The 26,693-nt window shown below is 35.0% G+C and overlaps 1 protein-coding gene across 1 annotated transcript; it reads left to right on the top strand.

Moving 5' to 3' along the window:
- The first annotated feature begins 2,065 nt into the window (after window positions 1-2,065).
- On the top strand, window positions 2,066-26,693 carry LOC121421262. The gene is made up of 6 exons (XM_041615924.1): window positions 2,066-2,075; window positions 22,166-22,270; window positions 23,142-23,355; window positions 25,486-25,594; window positions 25,927-26,122; window positions 26,475-26,693. The coding sequence occupies exons 1-6, from the start codon at window positions 2,066-2,068 to the stop codon at window positions 26,621-26,623; spliced, it is 783 nt and encodes a 260-aa protein (XP_041471858.1). The 3' UTR covers window positions 26,624-26,693.

Here is a 26,693-nt window from a genome sequence, read left to right as displayed (position 1 = left end):
TATTGCTTTGTAAACGAATTATTGTGTTGGAGGTTGAATAAGGTTAAGTCTAAAGAGTTCCATAAAATGGGGCCAGTGTGGCGAAGAGTTTGGTTTACTTCTGTTATTATATTTCCATCTATGAAATTTATGACGAGATCTGGTATTATAAGTATGAATTTCAGCATTAAAAGAAAACATATTCATGATATATGGAGACAGTGTTCGTGAATTGAAACGTTGCATAAGAGATAATATTTGTAATTTATTAATATCAAATATTGTGAGGGTTCTTATATGTTTGAATAAGGGAGAGGTGTGTGCTAAATAATTAGATTTTGTAATGATTCTAATTGCTTATTTCTGTAATTTGAATAACACCTCGATCCTTTTACTATAATTATTTCCCCAGATGGAGTTACAATACATAAGTTGTGGTAGAATATATGCATTATACAATTGATATAAGATATTAAAAGGCAATTCATACTTTAACGATTCAGAATACCAACATATTTTGATATTTTTCTCGATATGTTATCAATATGTTCATTCCAATTTAAAAATTCACCAAGAATTACTCCTAGAAATCTCAAAGAATTACAACGTTTAATTATTTTATCATTAATTTTCAACACACACATATCATTATTCTTAGAACCATTCTTTGAAAATTGAATGTAATTTGTTTTATCTACATTTAAACATAATTTATTGCACTTAAACCAAATTGCGACTTTTGAGAGATTGAAATTAACATTTGCACATAGATCATTAAAATTAGTATTGGAGGCAAGAAGAGTAGTGTCATCAGCATACAAAATAAAATGAAAATAGTGACAAGAATTGACAATATCATTGATGTAAATTAAAAACAATAAGGGCCCTAAAATATCAAACCATATCAGGTGACAAGAGTAGATTATAAGGCGTTGATGGCGCTCTCGTAACAAGAACAGCAAATTATCCGTCTCTCCTGATTTTTACATTGTTTTGAGGTCTAATTGCAGTTATATGCCGGATTACCAACCAAAGACAACTACACAACGTTTCTAACTTTATATTGGATAAGATGTCTTACGACCTAAGAAAATCTCAGAAGGGAAAGCCTACAAAAACCACTGGATCTGTACCAACGAAAAAGCAAAACCCGTTTTCGCACAATATGTACAAAGCTCTACCGGATCAGCTTACCCCCAGCCAGAGACCTGGGGAGCCAAGCCAGGTAAGCAGCCCTGCCAACACATCCGTGAGTACACCTGTTAACGGATCTAACACCTCTACGCCTGACCGCACATTCCAAGATCAAGACTTCGAACAATCTAAATTGGATTTATTCCTAACAAAGAAATTCGAAGCTATGCTTGAAAGGGCTGTTGATCGGCTTGCTAAGAAGATTGAAGCTGTTGAGTCACTACTAGGGGCTTCCCTGGAGTTCGAGCGACAAAGGGTCAATGACCTTCAGGTCAAACAAAATCATCTAGAAACCAGGATCAAGAACTTGGAAGAAGAAGTGGAAAAGAACGGAGCTGCTACCAACAAATCGGAACGATTCTCCAGGAGAAATAACATTCGTCTCGTTGGGATCGACGAGTATCAGCAACCAACATCTCTTCCTGCCGATAGCGCATCTTCATCCGAGATTTCATCAGCTCCTGAACCTCACCAGGAAGATTGTATCACGCTAGCCGAGGACAAACTACGATCTTTCTTCGGTATTACGTCGAAGGTTGAACGAGCTCATCGTGACGGTAGGAAAACCAACGGAAGACCTCGTCACATTCTTGTGAAGCTTTTGTCATATCGCGATAAAGTTGATGTAATGAAAAGAGCTCGCTCCGTTCTGAAAAACCAGAGTTTCTTCATCATCGATGACCTTACCAGCGCTGACCTCCAGGAAAAACGTAAATGGTCCAAACAGGTCCAGGCCCTTTACGCTCAAGGAACCAAATTGCGTTTTTATGCAGGAAAATGGCGACTCCGTGGAGGTGACCCTTTTAATTTTGAGTCTTCATCCGACGACGCCTCTCGCATCACAACCATTGGTCACGCTGGAGTAGTGTTCTAATTTTTCTCAACCCGCTGTATGAACCAAGGTTAGTTTTAATTTCCCTGTGACGGCAACGTTCCTTCTTCTTTTTTGCAAATAGACATAAACAGATTAACGTTTTCACCTTCGGTTTTTTCCTTTTTTTATCGCTATTCATTTCGATAATGAGATATCATCCTTCTCAAGTGATTAATTTTAGTCTTCGAATCATCTGAAGACCCGTGGTTTTGATTTTTCGTAGGATGTTTACAACTTGGTCACCGAGATCTCGGACTATTATCATGATTATACAATTTTTATCAATATCTTCATTCATCGTTCTTAAGACGACATGAATGAATTTCACCTTTTCGCATGTTTCAGGTGTTTTCGCATTCATGATTTTCCTCCAGGACAAGTCTCAAGTACTTTTTTTTTATAATGATGTCGACTCCTTAACGAAAGAAAATTTACAAATTTGATGTTCATTTTGACTTTGATTCAAATATAATTATGTCGAGAAGAAATAACACGGTGTTCGTTACAATGTTACAATGACAATATGCATCTCCTCGATCTGGATATCAGTTTTATTATTCGCATAAATGGTAAAAAAGGGGAAACTACTCTTTATCTTTCACTCTCTATAACATCTAAGTGCTGTTAGTGGATATTTCAATTAAAGTAAGCCTACCATGTACTAAATCATTGTTATCTCGCCTATATACGATGTATTCAATTTGGCACCCATTCACTCATAGGCTCTACTTTTATATTCCCCAACATTGATCCGTTTTTTATAGAGATACCTTATTCGTTTGTATGTTGTGTTCACCTAGCTTTAGGTTCAAGCCTGAGGCAAACCATAAATTTCATAAATCGAAATCATAACTGGATCGCACATAAAATCTCGTTCATCAAAAGTAAATTGTGTTGCTTATTAATATAATTCAACTATAAATAACTTACACGGATGTTTGTGTGAGTATGCTTTTAAGTCGTAGCATGTACCAATTCTAAATAATCTAGCTACCCTAATTCAGTCTTTAGCAGTTAAGGATGGATGCAGGATCTTACACACTATGACTTACCGGCCATCAATCATTTGTATTTATATAACGCAGAATCGTTATCCCAAATGATGTTGGCATCGGTTTTTTGTTTGTTCGTTTTATAACATGTGCAATCCAATCACTTATATACACTGGCTTTATTGTTTTCCTTTCTCGTACGTTTATGATTTTCTTAAAATGAGTCGATTAGAAACCACATACGCTTTAGCACGTCGTTTACAAAATACATTGACATGATAGAGACATTTACTTTATTGTATCATAACTTCTCACAAAAAATCTCCCTACCAAATTTGAGAAATCACAATGTTGAAGCTTACAGGGTATGATTGTCTCATTTTCATGTTCATCCAATCAAAATGTCAACGAGATCCAAAGTGTTTACTTTCTGATTGATATCAATCGCCATCTATTTTGAACAGAATCACGCATCTCCCTTTCACGTTGGTCATCAGTATTTGATTTCTGTTCTATTGGTACAGTTTTCCCCACTTCGAACATGCTACTCTGTAATTTCTCTTCCCCGTTATATATTTGAATTGATCAGTAGCAAATAGCTATTTGCTATATACTACGTTTTTATTTTCCTAAAATCATACTCAATCTCAATAAAATCATACTCATGGCTGCGCACCTCTTGATACTTTTATCAAGACACCCATTCTGTTCTTTCGCCCAAGGTGTGCTTGTCGTTAAGCTTGATGTTCATCCAATTTCAAGTTTTTACCAGGAACCAAATTTGCAAATTTGTTATATAAGGTTAATACGACTAATTGAAGTACATTTCTTTGCTAATTTACTTATTACTCCTTGATAAGGATAACACATTTTGCAGTTGTCTCATTTTGTATTTATTACGCACCAGCAAACTTGACAATAGGCTACATCTGAAATGGAACTTTACTGAATTAAGCGCGCTTGGAGCGCGAAGCCTTATCATTGGCTTTCTAATGACCCCCTTCTTTCTTTTGTTTGGAAATTACTCATTTTATTTGTCAATTCAATATCAGTGACGAAAGGAAACTCCCTGGTATATTTTGGACCTATCGAATTTACCGCGTAGAGGCTCCCTGCATCGCGCTGGTTCCTTGGGGTGCAGTTCGGGTCGCGGTGGGGTGCTGTGAGGCTTTTGCCGGGGGCTCGTGGACCGGGTCAGCACCGGAATCCCCAATTCTGGGTGGCGACATGTTTGCGTCTGGTCGTGTCTAGTGGTGCAAATATTCGAATTTTCTGCTGTCCCGGTCCGCCGGCTTTCGGCGGGAGCCTCGGGGCTCTCCGCAGCGACTCTGGTTGCATTCTCGGAGGAATCGATGCGTTAATGAATTACGCAAGCGTCCCTGCAGTGAATTTGAGAACTACCCAGATTCTGCATCGCTAACACAATCTTTAATCATTGCAATGTTTTGGGCCTTTTTTTATATTTTGCCTCTAGTTTTTCCACTGACGTATATTTACGCAAAGATTTTTTTTTGTATGTATATTCATATGAATTTTTCTTGAAGTGCTTTTCAGCATATGTTTGCTGATATCTTGCTTTAAACTGTTAGTAACTCTGCAATAGGCCTATATTTTGTGCCTTATTGAGTATTATGCGGCTTTTTTTTCTGGGGGCATAATTTTCCTCACTCGGGCCAACTATTTTTATTACTTTTAAAATTGAAACATGGGGTATATAGTGTCTGTAACCACTCATGTGTATATTGCGTTCATTCAATGCTGAATTTGTTGCAGATCTGCAAGCATATATAAGTTATGGGTTCTTTCTTTTCTTTTTAACCATCCGATCTGACTGCAGAATCTTCTTTGCTTTTGTTTTGTATACACATATCACGACATGTATTTGCGGATAGACCACTAGAATGCATTTATCGATCTTTTTTATTCTACACATCACACAGGCTTAAGTCCTGCTTCTTGCTTTGCTTTTTTTTAAATTACTACTTAGCTGTCTCCATTTGATATGACCTCGTTTTGTTATTTTTTGTGTTTTTTTTATAGATTTCATCAGGAGAGACGGACACAGTATGATTTTTTTTTTCTGTCCTTGCCTTATTTTGCTTACTTGCGTTCTTGTTGATATTTGTTGCTTGTTTGTTTACATTAGGTCTATTTTTAGTAATTCACTAAGGACCAGTTAAGTTTGTTTTGTTTTCATTTTTATTTCTCTTTCTCATCACCTTTATTTCCAACCCCCCACTCCAAATTTTGCACTGCACGAGGTCAATTCCCCTGCTTTATTTCTGTTCTTTTACTCCTCTTCTATTGCCTTTTCACTGACACACATTTTTTCTTCTCTTCTACACATACTCGGGAACAGGCACGTCGCACAGTGTATTGTTTCCTTTAGGTTCCATTTAACCACCATCTCCCCTGCTTATGACGGATTTTTCTAGGTTTCCATTTAGCTCTTTAAATAACGAAGACTTGTTGTCTCTCTCGGCACAACATGGCGTTACTCGCACACTAGATAATCATGATAACTCCAACTATGATGCGCACATACAGAATTTTATGGACAACAATACATCCGATCTTAATTACAACTTGGATACAAATGATCACTTCGGACAGCTCGCTACATCACATTATTTCACAGAACAACATTTCAAATCATACATTACATCAGATAACACTGGCGAAAGTTTTTTTCTTCTCCATTTTAATATCAGAAGTGCCAGTAAAAACTTTGATAAACTTAGACTTTTTCTAGATAATAACCGGTTTCCGAAAACTTCATTTATTGGTTTAACCGAAACATGGTTCTCTGATAACCCATGTTCCCTCTTCACACTCCCTGATTTTGATTTGATTGTTAACAATAGAACACTAAGACCTGGGGGTGGTGTCGCTCTTTACATACCGCAACAATACGACCATACTCTTATAGCTAACATGACCATATCAAACGACGTTCTAGAAACCTTATTTGTTGAAGTCACAAACCCCAAAAGTAAAAACTTAGTATTTGGTGTTTTTTATAGACCCCCTCAATCTAATATTAATACTTTTTTAGAATCTCTTAATGAAATTTTATCAAATCCTGTTTTGAAAAATAAAGATTGCTTTTTTATGGGTGACTTTAATATTAACTTAGTAGATTGTAATTCAAACAGCACCTCACATGAGTTTCTTGAAATGTTTCTTTCATATTCTTTTTTACCGCTTATCACTAAACCGACAAGAGTGACAGATAACTCGGCCACTTTAATTGATAATATTTTTAGTAATATAACTCAACAAATTCCCAAAGCCGGTATTATCCTTAGTGACATTACTGATCACTTTCCAATTTTTGCTAAATTATCTACAAATAAAATTATCATGAAAGAAACATTCAATACTCCATTTCGTAAGATAACTGATGACAACATTAACAATCTAATTAATACTTTAAATACAACAGACTGGTCAACTGTTTTTGAATCCACAGACGTTGATGACGCATATAACTTTTTTATTTCCAAATTAACCTCTTCTCTAGATACTCACGTTCCTTTTACCACTAACAGAAAATCGAATTATAAAAAGGTTCCACTCCACCCTTGGATTACTAAATCACTTTTGAGATCAATCAACCGAAAGAACAACCTTTACTATAAATACATAACTAAACAAAGTAACGAATCTCGCTTTAAATATACTTCATACAAAAACACACTTACTACTTTATTACGCATTGCAAAAAGAGAATATTATACCTCCCAACTCAATTTGTGCAAAAACGATATGAGGAACACATGGAAAATTATTAATGGAGCATTAAATAAAAACAAAAAAAGTACTTCTATAACAAAAATAAAAGTAAACAATACAATTACCGACGACAACATCTCAATAGCACAAGAATTTAATTCATATTTTTCAAATATTGGTAACAATCTGGCAAGCAAAGTCCCTCAAACTCATAAATCTTTCAACAGTTTTCTTGACAACCCAAATCCAAACTCTATATTTTTTAATCCTACTAACACAAGAGAAATTATTAATATTGTTAATAATCTACAGACCAAGAAAAGCCCAGGTTTCGATGGTATTCCTAATTTCCTACTTAAAAAAATTATTTTAACTATCGTCGATCCTCTGGTCCACATATTTAATGTTTCTATGAACACAGGGAAGGTACCTAACCTAATGAAAATAGCCAAAGTCATCCCCCTTTACAAAAAAGGTGATAATCAGCTTGTTTCTAATTACCGTCCTATTTCATTGCTCACTTCGTTATCTAAAATTCTCGAAAAACTTATACATACTCGTACAACTACGTTCTTTAATAAATACAATACTTTTTCGAACTCGCAATTTGGTTTCCGCGAAAATCATAGCACCTCGCATGCAATTTTGACTTTTATTAATAAAATTACTTCTTCCATAGATAAAGGTTGTCATACTGTTGGTATTTTCCTGGACTTCTCCAAGGCCTTCGATACCATTAACCACGAAATACTTCTTCATAAACTTTCTTTTTATGGTATCAGGGGGAAGGCCTTGGAGTGGTTCAAGAGCTACCTAACAGACAGGTCTCAATTTGTGTCAGTCAACAACGTTGTTTCTTCTACTCTTCCCATTACATGTGGAGTACCACAGGGTAGTTTATTAGGTCCTCTTCTTTTTATTACATATATCAATGACATTAAAAAAAGTTCTAATTTACTAACATTTGTATTGTTTGCTGACGATTCGAACATTTTCTTTTCTCATGATAACCTAAACCAACTTGTAAGAATTGTAAACTCAGAACTTATACATGTCACTGACTGGATTAAAGCGAATAAACTATCACTTAACTTACAAAAGACGAATTTTATGCTTTTTAGTAACAGAATAAATACAATACCTGATAACATAATTTTTGATAACACTGTTCTTGAAAATGTTTCAGAGACCAGATTTTTGGGGGTTACTATTGATAATAAGCTATCATGGAAACCACACATCAATAATATTTGCAAAACAATTTCAAGAAACATCGGAATTATCAACAAACTCAAATATTTTCTCCCATCTCACACTTTACTTACACTGTATCATACATTAATATTACCATACATTAATTATGGCATTTTGGCATGGGGTTGTGCGACCCAAACACAATTACAAAGAATACTGTTGCTGCAGAAGAAGGCTCTTAGAATAATTTTTCAAACCCAATTCAGATCACACACAGATATACTATTCTTCCAAAATAATATTCTTAAAGTGAGCGATTTATATCTTTTCCAACTCGCCCAATTTATGTATAAACTAAACAAAGATGATCTCCCAACAATTTTTTCAGATATGTTCTGTAAAAACTCCTCTATACACGATTACCCAACCAGACAACGTAACTGTTATCACCTTCCCCCTACCCGTACTATATTAGCGAAAAACTCTTTTATCTTTTTTGGACCTGTGTACTGGAATTCACTGCCCAACGACTTTAAAGAATCTACAAACCTTAATATTTTCAAACGCAAACTTAAAAAGATGCTCATTTGTCAATACTCCACACCAACAAGTCAAGCTAACACATAACCTAAAACTACATAATAACTTAACCTTTAAAATTTGTCAAACATTACTTATAAAAACAACACTACAACATGATACAATACATTACGACCTGTGCACCTGCCATGTTTCCTCTTTTCATTTGCACTTTTTATTTGCACCTCCCTTATCTCCCTCTTTCTTTCCTTTGCCACTTTACCCTCCCTATTATAATTTTGTAAGTCCTTTTTTGTGTGTTACCACTGTAATTATTATTATTTGATCTACTTTCTCTTATTTTTTGTCGCTTATTCGTTTTATTTTGACATTTTGTGGATAACTTGTTTTAAGTTTGTCTTCTGCGTCCGTCTCGATTTTTGTATATAGTTGTATATATAGTTTGTTTATAATTAGCATTGAAACTAAGTTTAGGGGCTTGCCTTCTTTACAAGCTTTTGCTTTTCTTGGCAAGTCCCTCCATTCATTTCTTGTTTCTTTTCATTGATAAAATTACTGCAACAAATTGTAGTTTTGTTTAATTTATATTCAACATTTGTTACGAAATGTCATTGATTTGTCTGTATTATCTATTATATTGAATATGTATTGTTACTTTGATTGTATTTTGAAAAAAAAAATTGTTGAACGGAAATAAATCTAAATCTAAATCTAAATCTAGATTTTAAGGAATGGTGTTGAATGCATATAAAGAAAAAGGGTTTATTTACAGATCGTTCTAAGCAATGCATACTAGATTTGATTGTAATTAGAAAAGAGAATTTTCGCGCCTAAAAATAAACCGATTCAATACCATTCAAAATCCAGTGTTCTACTTTTACAATTGTTTAACAAAATGACATCGTATATAACCATCAGTATTCTGAATTAACTGTTGGAATTTTTCTGAACTCAATACCATAATAATAAATTAATAGGTGTTTATCAAAGCATATCAGGTGACAAGAGTAGATTTTAAGGAACGGTGTTGAATGAAATATCAAGAAAAAAGTCTCTATTCCGAGGTCGTTCTAAGCAATACACAATAGATTTGATTGTAATTAGAAAAGAGAATTTTCGCTCCCAAAAATAAAACCCACTTCAATACCATTCAAAATCCAGTTATAGATCACTTTTACAAGTGTTTAACAAAATGACATATTATTACCATCAGTATTCCGAATTTAACTTAATACCATTACAATAAAGTAACAGGTGTTTCTCAAACCATATCAGGTTACAAGAGTACATTTTAAGGAATTTTGTTGAATGAATTTCAAGACAAAAGTCTCTATTCAGAGATCGTTCTAAGCAATAAATAATACATTTGAATGTAATTAGGAAAATATTTTTTTTCGCATATCATTGTGGAAGACAGGACAATAATTGCTTATAGAACATTAATAGGTCTCTCAAGAAGTCTTGAAGAATGAAAGTCGTCAAGAATATACGAAGGTAGATTAACAATAGCAAAAACAGTACATTATTTTGGTAATGCGTGCATGTTTCCTGATATAATTTTTGTCAATATGAATGTCTTAAGAAAAAAATACATAAATCATCTTCATTCTGTATGGTTTACCTTCAATCTGAGACTCACAAAATATATTGAAACAATTCCCCAAAAAACTGAATTGTCTTTTCTAATAATAAGTGCATGTTTTGGATGTAATAAAAACATTTGAAAGGAGAATCGAGCAATTTGGAGATATATTCAAAATGAAGATTTACAATAGTAAGAAAAGAGAAGATTAGTTGGTATTCTCCATGGCTAAGAACATACATTAAAAATACAACTTATCCTCATTCTGTACGGATATATAGTTTTCAAATGAATTGTCTGAAAGCCTGGGTGATTTGCACTAATTCAATGAACAAGGTTATGATATAACATTGTTCTCAGTTATATCTCCATGTGTGGCAAAATAAGGGTGGCAAGGTTTGGCTTATTTTCTCTTTTTCTTTGGGACAAATGCTTGATTTTTTTACACTGACAGTTTCCATTACACCTATACATCATATAAATTGGCTCTTAAAAAAATGATTCTTTAAATTATTTTTTTCTTAATTAAAAATAGAGATCAAAAATGAAACTTTTCTAGCCATATTTTTTTCCACCTACAGAGGGCGTACACAAACATATGCCCCCAAATCAAGTTTTTGAGCGCTCTGGTGAATACCAAAATTATTCCCATGTTACTAGTGAAAAATAAATTGCAACTTTTTGGAAATTAGTAATTTTGGTCACAAAAGTAATATTTTAATGATTTTTTAAAGTGTGTGCTCTGTACAACATTGGCATACCATAGTCCTACCTGTAGATTCCCCTAAGGCAAGATGGTTGCAGTGAACAAGTGGTGATTCGGGGTTCAGAATGGGGATAGGCAAAATATTGACTTTCTTCCTTCTTGTTCTCTTTCACGATTAGAACTAATTAACGGATTAAAAAATAAAACTCACTTCAATAAAATCCGATGGAAGGGCCTTCACACAGTCCGAGCAATCGTAGATGTACGCAAAACATATGAACGAGGTACGGTTCTTGGTTGTATAACATCTATTGTCAGAACTGTATGGAATTTGGATTCACTTCGTCTACTGTCTACTCCAAGTTCTATCACCGACAATTTATATTGGTGTTAGCGAGAACACAAACGTACACACACACACACTCACACAAAACGTTAAAGGTGTAGTCAGACCTTGGACCCGTAACACAAAGCTTAGCAATGATCGTACGATCAATTCCATTGAATACAATGTACAATCAATCGTTAAAATCGAGCGTACTATTAATTGCTAACCTTTGTGTTACGGGACCCTGGATGTGTGCTAGCGTATGCCGAACTTCTATACGTAACTTAGCCAGCCGTTTTCTTCTGTAATTTATTTTGAAATTGATTGAATCTATTTATTTCATTTCGATAAAAAGATATTCACGAAGTATAACAAAGATGATAATCACATAATATGCTTATTAATACAAATACATAAAAATATGAAATGAAATAAAAGAAAATGAAAGAAAAGGCTTTGTTGGGACAAGTTCCCTCAAATACATGTATTATATTGTGTTACAGACATGTGATAATCTTCAATTTTTATACCCCTCCACTGTAAAAAAAACCTAAACCATATCGAAATAATCCTACATGAATTTTGAACATCCACACGTACATCCCAATACATAAAAAGCTCACCAAATAGATAAATGGTAGACATTTTAACAATGCTTAAATGTGAAGACAGTAAAGATAATATATCAATGCCCTCATACAAATAAATGCGATAATGTTTTACATTCAATAACATCACTGGGGAGGGAATTCCATGTAACGGGTATTCCTATATAACATTGACCTCTGAGACAATGTATTCTGAACTTTCCACAAATGTATCAGATTTGAACTACGAGTATTGATTGTTGCGAGAGAAATAGGAAGACACTGAATATGGTAGAAAGCCCTGAAAGTATCAATGCAGTATGATATTCATAGAGATAATATACAGTGCGTATCAAAAAAGAGTTTACAATTAGAAAAAAAATCCGGTAAAATCATACATTTGTCATATCCTGAAGATTTTTCCACATTTTAACATTGGTACAGATCCATTTAAGCAAATGACGATATAACTGTCAAAAAATATTTCCGCTTTTGAGAAGTTAGTTAAAAATGATTTGCGCAGACCTTTGAAATAGTTATGCGAATAAAAGTAGACAATAATTATGAAGAACACATGGAATTTAGCTATCAAAATTGATTTGAAGATATCTTTTTACCTTTTTTTAACTTGTTTCCTTGCCCAAAACACTTCAAAGAGTGCATTGCGCCCTGCACACACCGAGGCCATCGTGACGATACTTGCTTTACACTGGCATGACTGAGTTGTGGTTTACATGGAATGGCTTAAGCTTAATTTTCATTTTGTTAATCATTGTCAAGCTTGGAAAAAGTGTGAAGAAACAAGTATTAAATGAAATGTAAACCCACTTTAAATAATAAAACATCGTGAAAAAATGCTGTATATGTCTAATATGAACTTATGTTCAGATTCATTTATGTCCTCAGATCCAGCTGGCACAAAAGAAGTTGAAGGTTGTGCTTACTAAGTGTTGAAATTTCAATTTGGGTGGCAAAATTGTTACAAAATGCTTGAATGTATCCGTTTTATTTCAGTTGACTAAAAGTGCAAGGGAAATGTATGAGAAAAGTTATGCAGGGTAAGTTTGATTTCACCCTTTCCCCTTGACACAGCGTAAAAATGAGCATTTCTGCGAGCTTTACAAAAATGGACAGTGCTCACTCAAGTGTAACATTCTCTCAAAGCTTTTACTTTCATTGGATAGATGAGACCCAAACCCAATGATTACATGTGAAAAAAATTACCAACATGTTGCATATTTTTTAATTCCCAGGGTTTTTTCAAAGTGTAAACTTGTTTTTGTTACGCACTGTATATTCAAAGTTTTCAACTTGCTTAGTAAGAAGGGTATCATTCGAACGGAATGGCGTTCTTTTTAAAGCCATTTTACTTACGACTGTCCACTGGCGGATCCAGGAACCATCATGTATATTTACCAACTCCTTAAACAAAATGCCATTCAGAGTGGACCGATTTATTCAGATATTCCAGACCCAAAGATCAGACTCCCTTCCTGGATGGTGCGTGAGATGTAGGCAGATGATTGAAAATATTAATGGCAACACAACAACACAACCAGTGGTAGGCGTATTAATGATGAGCGACTCTTAAATACAAACTATTGACGGTTACAGCCCGATAAACCGCGGGTCCGTTAGACCGCGAGTCCGATAGTCCGCGGGTCCGAGAGTCCGCCGTGTGTGTAAAATTATGATCAGGATATAGTGAAATCCAATGTCATCAAGAGGTCAAAAGGTCAATGACACGAGTCTATGTGGTACTATAACGATGACCCAATGGACAATCGCCCCCTGACATCTACTTCAAGGAAAATATCCCCATATTTTTATCGTCGTTGACTGTTACCCCCCTGTTGCACCCACAAATGTAATAACGCCCACAAATGTAATAACACTTAACCCACAAATGTAATAACGCCCACAAATGTAATAACACTTTACCCACAAATGTAATAATTTCACCCACAAATGTAATAATTCACTTTACCCACAAATGTAATAATTTTTGATCGCCCACAAATGTAATAATGACTTTACCCACAAATGTAATAAATTTGAAGGGATTTTTGGCAAATCCGTTCTGAACTAAAATCGTATAGTAATGCGTTCATATAGCACAAAAGTGCAAAGTCTCTTTTCCTGACCCGGTCAATTAACAAATTATAATATAAATCCATAGTCTTTATTCAGACCCGGTTGTTTAAAAAATAATATGAGCCCAAAGTCTTTATTCCAGACCCGGTTGTTTAAAAAATTATAATATAAGTACAAAGTCTTTATTCCAGACCCGGTTGTTTAAGAAATAATCATATGAGCCTAAAGTCTTTATTCCAGACCCGATTGTTTAAAAAATGATAATATAAGTCCAAAGTCGTTTCTCCAGACCCGGTTGTTAAAAAAATTATAATATAAATCCAAAGTCTTTTTCCAGACCCTGTTGTTTCAAAAATTATAATATAAATCCAAAGTCTTTATTCCAGACCCGGTTGTTTAAAAAATAATAAAATAAGTCCAAAGTCTTTATTCCAGACCCGATTGTTTCAAAAATGATAATATAAGTCCAAAGTCGTTTCTCCAGACCGGGTTATTTAAAAAATTATAATTTTAGTCCCAAATGAGATACATTACGGACTCTTTTAAGGTATCATTCCTATTCTAATTGCTCGTCCTTTTTCTCTTCTTTTATTTTTGTTTCTTACCCCCCTTTTTTGCGCCACCGGGGGGGGGGAAATATATGCCCCTTGGATCGGCCTATGTATGTTGACTTGAAAAACACTAACACTTACATGTGAGATTGATGCAGAGGATGCATACGTCACGAATCAAATATTGCTAGCGCGTAGCGCGAGCTGAATTTGATAATAACCCCTTTTTGTGACCCTGAACAGCTAAACAGACTTAAAACTCGAAAACATTGTTTTTGTCTATTCTCTTCCTTTCCTCCTTACTCTCTTTTTTTTCTCCTCTTTTCCCTCTCTTTCTTCCCATCTTCCTCTCTTTTTAAATATCATTCTCTTATTCGTCTTGTTTTTCTTCTTCCTTTTCTCCCTTTCTCCTTTCTTTTCTTTTCTTTTTTCTTTCTTTTCCCTCTTCCTCCCTTTTTTTCTCTTCCCACCTTTACTTCTGCCTTTTTCTTTCTTTCCCGCTTTTTTCTCTTTTATTTTTTTTCTTCTCTCCTCCCCTTCCACTCTCTCTCTTTCTTCTCTTCTTTTAATTCCCTTCTTCCTCTATCTCTCTTTTTCTGATCTTTCTTCCCATCTTCCTCTCTATTTAAATATTCTTATCTTCTTTCCTTTTTTTCTTCTTCTTTTTCCTCCTTTTCCATTCTTTTCTGCTCCTACCTTTCCCTCATCTCTTTTTTCTCTTCTTCCCCTCTTTTCTTCTCCCCTTTTCTTCTCCCTTTTATTTGTCTTTCCTTTCCCCTTTTCTTCTCTTCCTTCATCCCTCTTACTCTCTTTTATATTCTCTTCTTTTCCCATCTTCCTCTCTCTTTTTATTCTCTCCCTTTTCCCCTCTCCCTGCTCTTTTTTTTTTTGAGCTGGGGTGGAGGGGGTGAGGCAGTTCCCCCTCGCCCCCCCATGGATCGGGCGCACCTGATAGAACCTCATGGTCTCGTATCATTTGACCTTTGGACCTCTCGATGACATTTGATATATATGGGCCCTGTTGTACAAAGAGTTATGATTGATCCGATCAATCATAACTATGGACGGCCAGCAACGTCAACATCTATTATTCATGTTTGTTCAAAATATTTTCTAGCTGTGATGTATATTCATGCTTTCATTGTTTTCTTGAAAATTCACTGCGCTTCTCTTTGCATGAAAAGGACATTGTGCAAATTTTTCGTAGAAAAAATTATGACACTGATGGATTTCCATAAAGTTACGATTGATCGGATCAATCGTAACTCTTTGTACAACAGGGCCCTGATCATAATTTTACACACACTGCGGACTAACGGACCCGCGGTCTATCGGACCCGCGGACTATCGGACCCGCGGTCTATCGGACCCGCGGTCTATCGAACCCGCGGTCTATCGGACCCGCGGTCTATCGGACCCGCGGTCTATCGGGATGTCCCCCTATTGACTGCTGATTGGACTCCTATTTAAAGTATTACTAATGCAAACAAATCGTATGATATATATATATATATATATATACATATATATATATATACTATCCAAGTTGTATAATGATTATTTCTCTGTTGTTCAAAGGCAAAAACTATAAATCAAAGTGCAAAAGACCCAGAGTCACACCTAGTATACTTTAATCAATCAATTTAATACAAAAATTATATCATAAACATTTGAAGAAATACGTTAGGACGAAGAAATATGTCACAAACAAACGTATTCTTACTACTATTATCAGATATTTCCATAACATGTCATAAAAGAAAAAAAGGATATGAAAAGAAAACCTTGGAATAATTAATCATTTCAAATCAATTCAAGTAAACATTTATTTTCTTCCGACTGACACTGCATAGGTTACATCCAATTTCATATAAAATATACAAATCAATAATATAATATAACAATGAATGTCTATACAATATGTAGTTTATGTACATGGAAGAAGGCGTAAAAACCCCCAAACAGCAGGTGTTTGTGTCGGAAGACGCCTGTAACTAAAATTAATGCCAAAAGAAAAGGCTAAGAGAAGGGGAAGAAATAGAAGAGAGGACAGGGAAAGGGCTAGAGAGGCGAACAAGTAGAAGAAGAAAAAGTAGAAGAAGAAGAAGGGGCATGATTTACTATACATGATACAAGATATTGTACGTATACATGGTTAAATAACAGGCATTTATGATAAAAGTACAAAGTAGCAACGAATGAAATGGATTATTGGGATCGAAGAGGCGACAAAAATGCCACTTTAAATGTATAATGGTAACGTTAACCTGTCTTCACCTCGTGTGAGTGCAGATTCATTTGAACATTTCTATCTCAATATTGCTGAAAGAATTTCAGTCACACGATATACCTACCTGTTCATGACGCCTTGCCTGTTGATAACATTTACTCTTTATTATTTCTAAAACCTAACCAAAAATCTATTAACGAAATAAAAAAAAAACTCCTGTGAAATCATCAAAAGCTAGTGGATTTGATAACATGGCCCCTCAGAGTTCTTCCATTCATTTACTCGCTGAACAACTTTGTGCAATATTTAAAATACCTCATCGCAAAGGATCGCTCCAGACAAGCTAAAAATATCCAAAATAATACCCGTTTACAATAGATAATCCTCAAATGGTGGATAATTACAGACCCATATTATAAAAAAAATCGCAAATTCTTGAAAAAAATATTTTAAAAAGCTAATATTCCCACCTTCAATTAAATAATGTTCTCATACCAGAGCAATTTAGATTCCGTAAAAAAACTTCGACTTTCATGAGGTTTTAAATATTGCAAATTTCATATCATAAAAAAATTGAAGATGTCAATTATTGTCTCGATTCATTCATTGATCAGTCAAAAGCTTTTGACACCATTTTGACACCATAAACCATGACATACTCTTGTGAAACTAAATGCTTATGGTGTCAGAGGGTTATTGTAAGAATGATTCGAACATTATTTGAGTAAAAGATACCAGTATGTCATGGTCAACGGTGTCCAATCACAGTGTAAACTCATTTTATATCGAATTCAGCTAGGTTCTAATATTCGGGTCCTACCTGTTCGTCGTCTATATAAATGATATCATAAATTATTCGAAATTTTTCCGTTATATATTATTTGCTGATGACACCTGTATTACAAATTCTTAATTTAATGTCCATTACTAATATAGAAGTTGACAGATTGTATGATAGGTTCTGTTGTAATAAACTTTCCTTGGCTTTTGACAAAACTAAATTGATCATTTTCAGACAAGGAACATGGGAGGGGGGTCCCAAGTGACCTCGCAAATCTTACTAAAGTTGGTCATGATATATCACATTGAATAATATTCAATTTGTAGGTACTACAGTTAATGAACATCTCTCTTGGAAACCACATAGTGCGTGTGAAAAAGTATCAAGGTCTATAGGAATCATTTCAAGACTTAAATTCATATTGCCCCAGAACATACTTATTACTGTATCATAAAGGGTTCCTAACCCATAAGGGAAATCTGGAAAAACTATTTTACTTTTTTCCAGTCAGGGAAAAATCAGGGAATTTGATAAAAAAAATTACCTCAAATCAGGGGAAAATGAATCGGGAATTTTGCTAAAGATATTTGATATGTTTACTCTCAACTCAATAGTATATGATTATAACACTCGTCAGTCGTCAATGTAAATTACTGCATCAACCAAAGTAAGGTTGTGGCAAAGATCTCAAAATGAGTTCGAACAAAATCCATTGAAAACACCACCAAGTGTTTGTATGTATAAATGAAAAATATGTGCAAAATATCTCTGGAATAAAATGCATAATTGCTGAGAAACAATGAGCAAAATAAGTACGGAATTCCATGAAATGTCGGGTATTTTTCGTAGAAATATTGATACACTGACTGTCCCATTTTTTTTACCGTCTTAGTGATCATCAGTATTATCGATTTTGTCATGTTTTCACAAAGATAAGTTTACTTTAACGTAACCTTGAGCACAATACTCAACAAAGCTTAACATTGTCCAAATTCAGACTCTCTTCAGAAGACTGTATTTTTGCTAAAATGAATGCGTGCTGAGTAGATTTACGATGTTTAAATTACATGTATGTTAAAATCTAATCCTTTTTATTTCTCTCCTTCATGCACACTACCATTCCCACTTCCTTGACTCACTATGGGCTAGTAAACCATGTCTTTTGTTCTCTTCTTTTGAGCGCGGTTGTGGTTTGAGGAAGTGCGAAGTAAACTGCCATTTCGTCCACTCACCGCATGGTCTACCTTCATGTAGTTTTATGCCATTAACATTTCGTCTAACAACCATTTGGTCCAATCATCACTTGGTCTAATCACCGGTTCGTTTATAACCATTTCCTCTCATAACCAGTTGGTCTAATAACCATTTTATTTTCATTTACTTCGCACAATTTACACTTTTCCAATTAGACCAATTGGTTTATGTACTAAATGACTATTGGCCCACCTGGTTATAAGACGAAATGGTAAGAGGACGACATCGTATACCTTGAGGATAGCGGACGAATTGGTGATAGACCAAATGATAAAGTAGACGAGTTGGTAATTAGACGAATTGGCATTAGACCAAATAAACCAGTGTGAATGGTACTTATCATGTCTCTTTTCTTTCTACCTCTTCCATAATACACTGTCTCCCCTCTCTCTAACTTTCTGTTTTCTCGCTCTCTAATTTATGTGTACTAGCAGCAATTACCCGTGGCAGCACAGGGAGTAGGATTCATTTTGCTTTATGAAGGTGTGTGTGTGTGGGGGGGGGGCGAGGGATGACATTCTTTTTTTGTTCAGCTAGATTTCCTATTCACACCAAAAGCCAAGCAGTTTATTGATGAAATATATTGAAACAACTGACTCATAGCAGATTTCTCTTTCATTATAATGAGAGTCAGACTGAAAAATGAAAGAGACACCCACGGGGAAAATGAATCAGAGTGAGACAGACAGTGGGAAAAATGAATGAGAGAGACAGTGGGAAAATCAAAGAGATATGAATAGAGAGATAGAGAAATTATAAAGAATACAAAAGAGCGAAAGAGAGAGAATGTTTAAGATGTTAACTGTGATAAAACATAAGATTTGTATGGCTTCCATGGACTTTTTAAATGTTTTTTTATGAATGTTTTATATAACTTATTTTTTTGGTGGATCAAATAGTTATGCATTGAAATAATTGATAAAACCTTACAAAGTACACTGTATATGTATATCCTATGGAATTATTGTGTCTTTAAAAGTTATATGGGCATCTTTACTGATTAGAATACAATATTCAATTTCATTCAAATAAATAAAAATATTGATACGTGTGTGTTAGATTATGTCTTTTTTAATAAAAATGTAAAAGACAATGTATAAAATATAACCATGCTAATTAAAGGCAAGATATGCTACAACAGTATACAGATGAAAAGATCATAATATTTGAGATAGCATGTTATAATGCATAAAAAGGTCCCTCTATGTCTGCTATAGATACAAGGTATTGGCTGTTGAAGCGATAAATCATTTTTACTCTTATTATTCATATCTACATTTTCAATAAACATAAGAACAGCAGAGTTTTGTAAAATGCATGTCAAACAAAATAGAAACATGTCACTTGAAGGCAAAATACCGGTACAGGAATGAATTTTAGAGACATTAAAAGGGTGATCAGGGCTGAAAGTATTTGTAGCTTGATAAATAGAGCAGAATTCACTGAACAAAATGCCGAAAATTTGATGAAAATCGGATAACAAATAACAAAGTTATTGAATTTTAAAGTTTAGCAATATTTTGTGAAAACAGTCGTATTGAATATTTATTAGGTTGGCTGATGATGTCACATCCCCACTTGTTCTTTTGTATTTTATTATATGAAATTAGGTTTATTCAATTTTTTTCCTCTAAGAACTTGAAAAATTGGATTGACAACTGATTTAGTGCATTCGATATTTATTGCTGTAACTCATTTCATTATATGGGAGACATATTATTCACACAAGTATGTAATAATGAAAAAAAAAATATAATTTTATGTAATAAGAAAACGGAAAGTGGGGATGTGACATCATCAGCCCACCTAATGCATATTCATGACGACTGTTTTCACAAAATATTGCTAAGCTTTAAACTTCGATAACTTTATCATTTGTTATCCGATTTTGATGAAATTTTCGGCATTTTGCTCAGTGAATTCTACTCTAAGTATTAAGATATAGATATTTTCAGCCCGGACCATCCCTTTAATTTTGTTGAATGTGTGCAGCAAAGAAAGAAAATGCCAGTGTTACCAAATGTGCAGTTAAAAAATCTGATCAAATTTGCCTTTCAATAAAAGGGTTAATAGGAAATCTATTTAAGAAAATTTTGACTTTGGGGTGTTGGAACTTAGCACTAAGTTGATTGTCTGACTCAACCAAACAACTTCATCATCCTCATGTTGGAATTTAGATTACTGCGGCATCAATCAATCAAAATCAATTTTACGTCAAAATACTAACCACTGAACAGTGTGCAAGAGAGCACTGGCACAGCTTGTCCTTGGAGCAATGTGTTCCAGGTACTAGTAGCTGAATCTGTTAAAATATAGGATTGAATATAAAACGATGTGTTAATGAAGCTGGTAGGTCACTGGATTGCCTAACATAAACTTTCTTACCACTTATGTCCAGCATTTGATAGTAGCCTAGGGCTAGGCTATATATAGATTTCTAGATCTAGAGTTCTCTCGGCCCGGAGTCTACTCTGGGCTAGATTTGTAATCTAGGCTGTGAAGTGTTATAACTATTCTGAATTTGAACCCCTCCGGAACACCTCCCCCATACAAAATTGAAATAAAAGTTTTGTAGGGTAATCTGTGATACATCAGCCAAACAAATTGTAAAGCAAATATCATCACGTTGGACTCGGTGTGTGGGGGAGTGGGGTGGGGTGCAATGCATTCTTCGAAATGTTTTGGGCAAGGAAACAAGTTGATAAATGTAAAAATCAAAGTTACTAGCTAAATTTCACATGTTCTTTATGATTAAGCTCTACTTATATTCGCTTAACTATTTCAAAGTTCTGCGCAAATTATTTTTCACTAACTTATCAAAAGTAAGTGGTGCTCACTCAAGCGGAAATATTTTGCGACAGTTATATCGTCATTTGCTTAAATGGATTTTTACCAATGTTAAAATGTGGAAAAAGCTTCAGGATATTATAAATGTATAATTTTACAGGATTTTTTTCAAATGTATACTTTTTTGATACGCATTGTATATAATATATTATATATTCATGTAGAGACATGACGATATTACATTCCGCGTGTTGGACATAGATGAGTAAAAAGAGGCAAAGTGGAACTAAGTACAATGCAAATGAACTACCACTTTGCCTCTTTTATATATTTATGTACAGTGTATATATATATATATATATATATATATATATATATATATATATATATATATATATATATATATATATGTATATATATATATATATATATATATACATATACATATATATATACATGTATATACACACATATAGGCTATATATAACAAACTGGATAGAGCATTAATTCGCTCTTCTGAGGCCGCCAGAAACACTTGAAAATTTTCCCAAAGGTCAAGCGCTCACAAAGTTTCACAATTTGTTTTTTCGTCTTGCTTGTGTGTTGTTCTTACGCATTGTAATTGCCCCATATACAATAAATTGTGACATGGAGTACTGTTCCGGTAGCTTCAGAATCATGTTTACTTTTATATCGATGAACAGGATCCAGATCATTGTCATTCCCATATGCATACGTATTTTTGTTTCATTCGCAGGCGGGGTTCCTTGCCACATTCACCCTTGTCATAATGGAGGGACCTGTGAGCATGCGCAGTGCAAGTGTTTGCCAGGCTACGCGGGTATCATTTGTGAAGATAAATGTGAGTGTGTGTTGAAATTCAATTAAACTTCATTCTCTGTTTGCTAATTTAGGACAATGAATTATTTGAGGCCCATTTGATGAAATATCATACTCTGAATTGGCAACAGACATGTTTTCCCTTCATCGCTACATTTCCCTATTAAAGATAACGTACAGGAAAAAAAAAACTTTCAAGTTTGTGAAATCATTAACAAAATAAATGAGAAATCAGACAGGAATGTAAAACAAAAAAATAATAGTTAGAAACTTCGCATAATATATGTATACATCGTATATGTATATATTGGTCGTGTTACGTTTTCGGCAGGAGTTAAAGACCAAGTCCACCCTTACAGAAAGTTAATTTGAATAAAAAGAGAAAAATCCAACAAGCACAACACTGAAAAGTTCATCAAAACCGCATGCAAAGTAAGAAGTTTTGGCATTTTAAAGCTTCGCTTAATTTCACAAAGTATATATCCACATCCTGGTCGGTGTGCAAATTAAGGACCTGATGACATCACTCACACTCTCTCTCACTCACTATCTATTTTGTATTTTATTATATGAAATATTCATTTTTTCCTAATTGTTCTGTGAAAAAAAATATTTTGCCGTGAACATGTGTAATTTATCATTGTTTAACAATTTATGGTTCAGTCAGGTTGATCCTTATCGTCTAATCTGTAAAAAATGAAGTATTGCATAATTCAAACAATAAAAACCAAAAGAAATAATGCGTGAGGGACATCATCGATTCTCTCAGCAGTATGTGACCAAAAAAATAAGCGAAAGTTTAAAATGTCACAACTTCCTTAATTTACGTCCTATTTTGATGAAATTTTCAACATTAAGCTTGTCTGATTTTTCTCTATTGATTCTATGGATAGCTCGCTTCACCGACTTCAGCTTCGACGTCGAGAAGAGCGTCAGCGACGAGGGAGTCGTGGCGGAGGATCGGGTGATGCTGGGAAGCGAGATATGCTTCGGCGTCGTCCTGGACTCCACACCGATTGTATATATAGGGGTCGTGATCAAGTCTTGTTGGGCTACGGAAGGTGGTCCTGATGACGTGCCACCCCGTGAGGATCTTATCAATGACCAGTACGTGATACGTCTTGTGCTTGTTTGTTTAATTTCTTGCAATGAAATTGATCTTTACCTCGTAAAAGCTTAACACATGCAGGTGGCAATCATTTTTATTCACTTAAACATTTCCCAGTTTCTATCTGAGGGTGTTTCATAAAGGCTTAAGTGTGCCCTGTACCGTCTTCAAATTGGTTTTCGAATTCATCCCGGTGCTGTCGCGGGACGTCGACACCGCTGTAAATGCATTCACAGTAGAAGTTATCCCTGCAAAGTCCCGGGATAAATTTCATGTGTCCATTCACACTTCAGCAGGTGATTGTTTTTCTAATGACCTCTGTAACAAAACACGTATAGGCTTGTGACCCCGTGAGTGACTCGACTCTGATGCATTGGAAATAACTTGATGGCGTGGAATCGAACCCATGTCCGTCAGATTGAAAGACGAGAGTCATAAGGGTACCGGTAGGAAACAACCGTCATTGTGGTTGGTTTAGCAAGTTTGCGCCTAACAGGCTGCTTGGAATGCTATGAATCCAGTGACCGGGTAATAATAATTGTAAAGCGCTTTGAACAGTCGTAGATTGATAAAGCGCTATATAAATGCCAATTATTATTATTATTATTATTATAACCTCTAGACTACGAAAACCCCACATTATAGAAAACATATCACCATTGGCTTATCTCGGTGATGTAACGGTGTGCCTTCACTCTTAATGAATTGCTTTTGCTTGCCTCGCGATAGTTTGCTGTGGGGTTATAGCGAGGCGAGGTATCCTGGGGTAGTTTATTGCGGGTCCGAGAATTCACACTGAAGGCAACACCGCTAAAGTCTCGGGAGAGTCCCGGTGCTGTAGCGGTGCTTGTGGCCAGTGCAAAGACTGTAAGTAGAGTCATCATTAAATGCTGACGAGCACATTATGCAAAGCGCAATCTTATTGATTTTTACTCAGTAGTGTATGAAAGCTTAAAGTGCCACCCAGATGTTCATATAATCATCTCGTCATGTCTAAATTGGAGAGATGATCAGATGACAAGTTCTTATATCCTCTTAGATCTCGTCATGTCCATATTCCGTGATAGAGATGATCAGATGACAAGATCTTGGATCTTGTCATGACTACATCTGATCATGTCTTCTCTAAGATGTGGACATGACGGGATGATTATGAACATCTGGGTGGCACTTCCATAGTAGTGCGCAATGAGGTGATGCTTTACATATGCAACTGGGAATTCCAGTGCGAAACTGAATTGCAATTAAATTGGTGTTTGGATTTGATTTGCTATAGAAAATAAGTTTATTGCAAAACCCGGTGAATTTTCTGTCATTTCTTTTTCTTTAGTTTTGGCGCGTAAGGTACGTGTGTGGGTTGACTTAGGCAAGGGCAAATCTTAGTCATAAGTCAAACTACTGAACTCTATAGCCACTGAACTATTGAGTTCAGTGGGTTAAAGGAAACCAAAACCCAAGAAGAGAAGCATTCTTATTGGAAAGAGTAAAATGAGAGGAACAATTTAAAAAAAAAAGTGTCATCAAAATAGATAATGAAATAAGAAAGTTATGGACGATTAAAAAGTCTTGTACTTTCTATGTGGATTCTTAAATTGGCAAACGTGCTTCAAAAGTGGCTGATTTTGTGGACATCTCTCCATTTGTTTTGTACACAAATTTTCAGATTTTCCTCATTATTTTTCAAATCTTGCCTCCTTCTGAGCACAACATATGTCATGGGAAAATACAATTCACACCATATATGTCAAGGTCAGGAGATGATAATGTGAAATATGTAAAATAAAAGGGAAAATCTGAAAATATGTGCACAAAACAAATGGAGAGTTGTCCACAAAATCAGCCATTTTAAAGCACGTTTGCCAATTTGAGGATCCACAAAGAAAGTACAACAAGACTTTTTAATCGTCCATAACTTTCTTATTTCATTACCGATTTTGATGAAACTTATTTTTTAATTGTTCCTCTCATTTTACTTTTTCCAATAAGATTGCTTCTCTTCTTGGGTTTTGGTTCCCTTTAAACGCACCGTTTATAGTAACATTTACATCATCACTATAAATGTTATTATTATTATTTAGTAATATTTGTGTTAGAATAATATCACTTCTTCTGTCATCTTACACATTAAGGTGTCCTGCGGAGCAGTCTGTCAGAGTAAATCATATGGTTTCTCAAGACATTGATGGATTTTGTTTCAGTGCATTCCGCTTCCGAGATGAGGAATCTGACATGTCTCAGGTATCTATCTACTAACGTAGAGGGCTTCAACAATTTCCAGAGTACAGAGTCCTACATTTATAACAGAGTTTGGCCAATTCGCCGTCGACGGTTTACATACATGGCGCATAATGCTTGGTTATAGACAAGCCCAATTCAAATATAATAAAGTCTAGTGTTTTTAAAATGAAATTGGAAACTGAAATTCTGTATCATCTAATTAATAGTGATCGTTCTCAAATGCAACTAAAACTTGAAATTGATAGTCTGGAGCATTTCGTGTATTTCATTGATGAACAAGCATAGTCTCTCCAGTGAGATTCAAATCTTCGAAATTTGATTTTGATATCCAGGTTTTCATTCACTGCGACGTAACGGTATGTGGCACCGAGGAAGCGGATGCTGCTCGGTCGGATGTATCTTGCGCAGGGCAAGGAGGTGGTGGGAGAAGGCGTCGGGATGCAAGCTCGGGTTCAAGCCAACACACCATCAGCTATGGACCGTTGTCCATCTTCAGTCAAGGCAATGGCTTCGCGGCCTCTGTTCAAGGTCAGTTGACTTATTATTTTGCCGGCCAATTTGAAAAAAGCGCCCTCACGGGTTAAGGTTCAGGATACGACCTGTCTACCTCATATTGTTGTTCAGTTTGTTCAGATCTGGCATAAAAAGAAATAATCCTAAAGCACATATAAGTGAAGAGAAGCAACCAGTGAATAATTATCATTAGGAGATAAAAATGTATAAGAAAATAGGAAAATAGTGAAGGTTAACTTGGCTAAAATGGAATAAAGTGTTATTACATGCAATCAGCTTTTCCATTTGCATTTTCTCTTCTCCCTATTCTTAAATATCCATTGTTTATTCCATTCTTTGTATCACTCTCTCATCCTCTTTTCAATAGAATCTCAGGGGATGTTCAGTAAGAGGATGTTTGTGGGAGGCATCGTGGCGCTCGTATCCATGGTGATCATCTGGGGCGTGGTTAAAGGCTGTGGCTATAAAACCAAAGGCCTGAACAACGAATGCGCCTATCTCATCGACGTCAACTAAAATCGAGCGATCATTGTGGGGGCCATCTTCGGGTTTTAAGGGGGGGGGGGGGTTGAATTGTTCAGTGACA

Source organism: Lytechinus variegatus, chromosome 9 (genome assembly GCF_018143015.1).
Source record: "Lytechinus variegatus isolate NC3 chromosome 9, Lvar_3.0, whole genome shotgun sequence".
Lineage (NCBI taxonomy): Eukaryota > Metazoa > Echinodermata > Echinoidea > Temnopleuroida > Toxopneustidae > Lytechinus > Lytechinus variegatus.
This window is presented reverse-complemented; position numbering and strand designations above follow the sequence as displayed.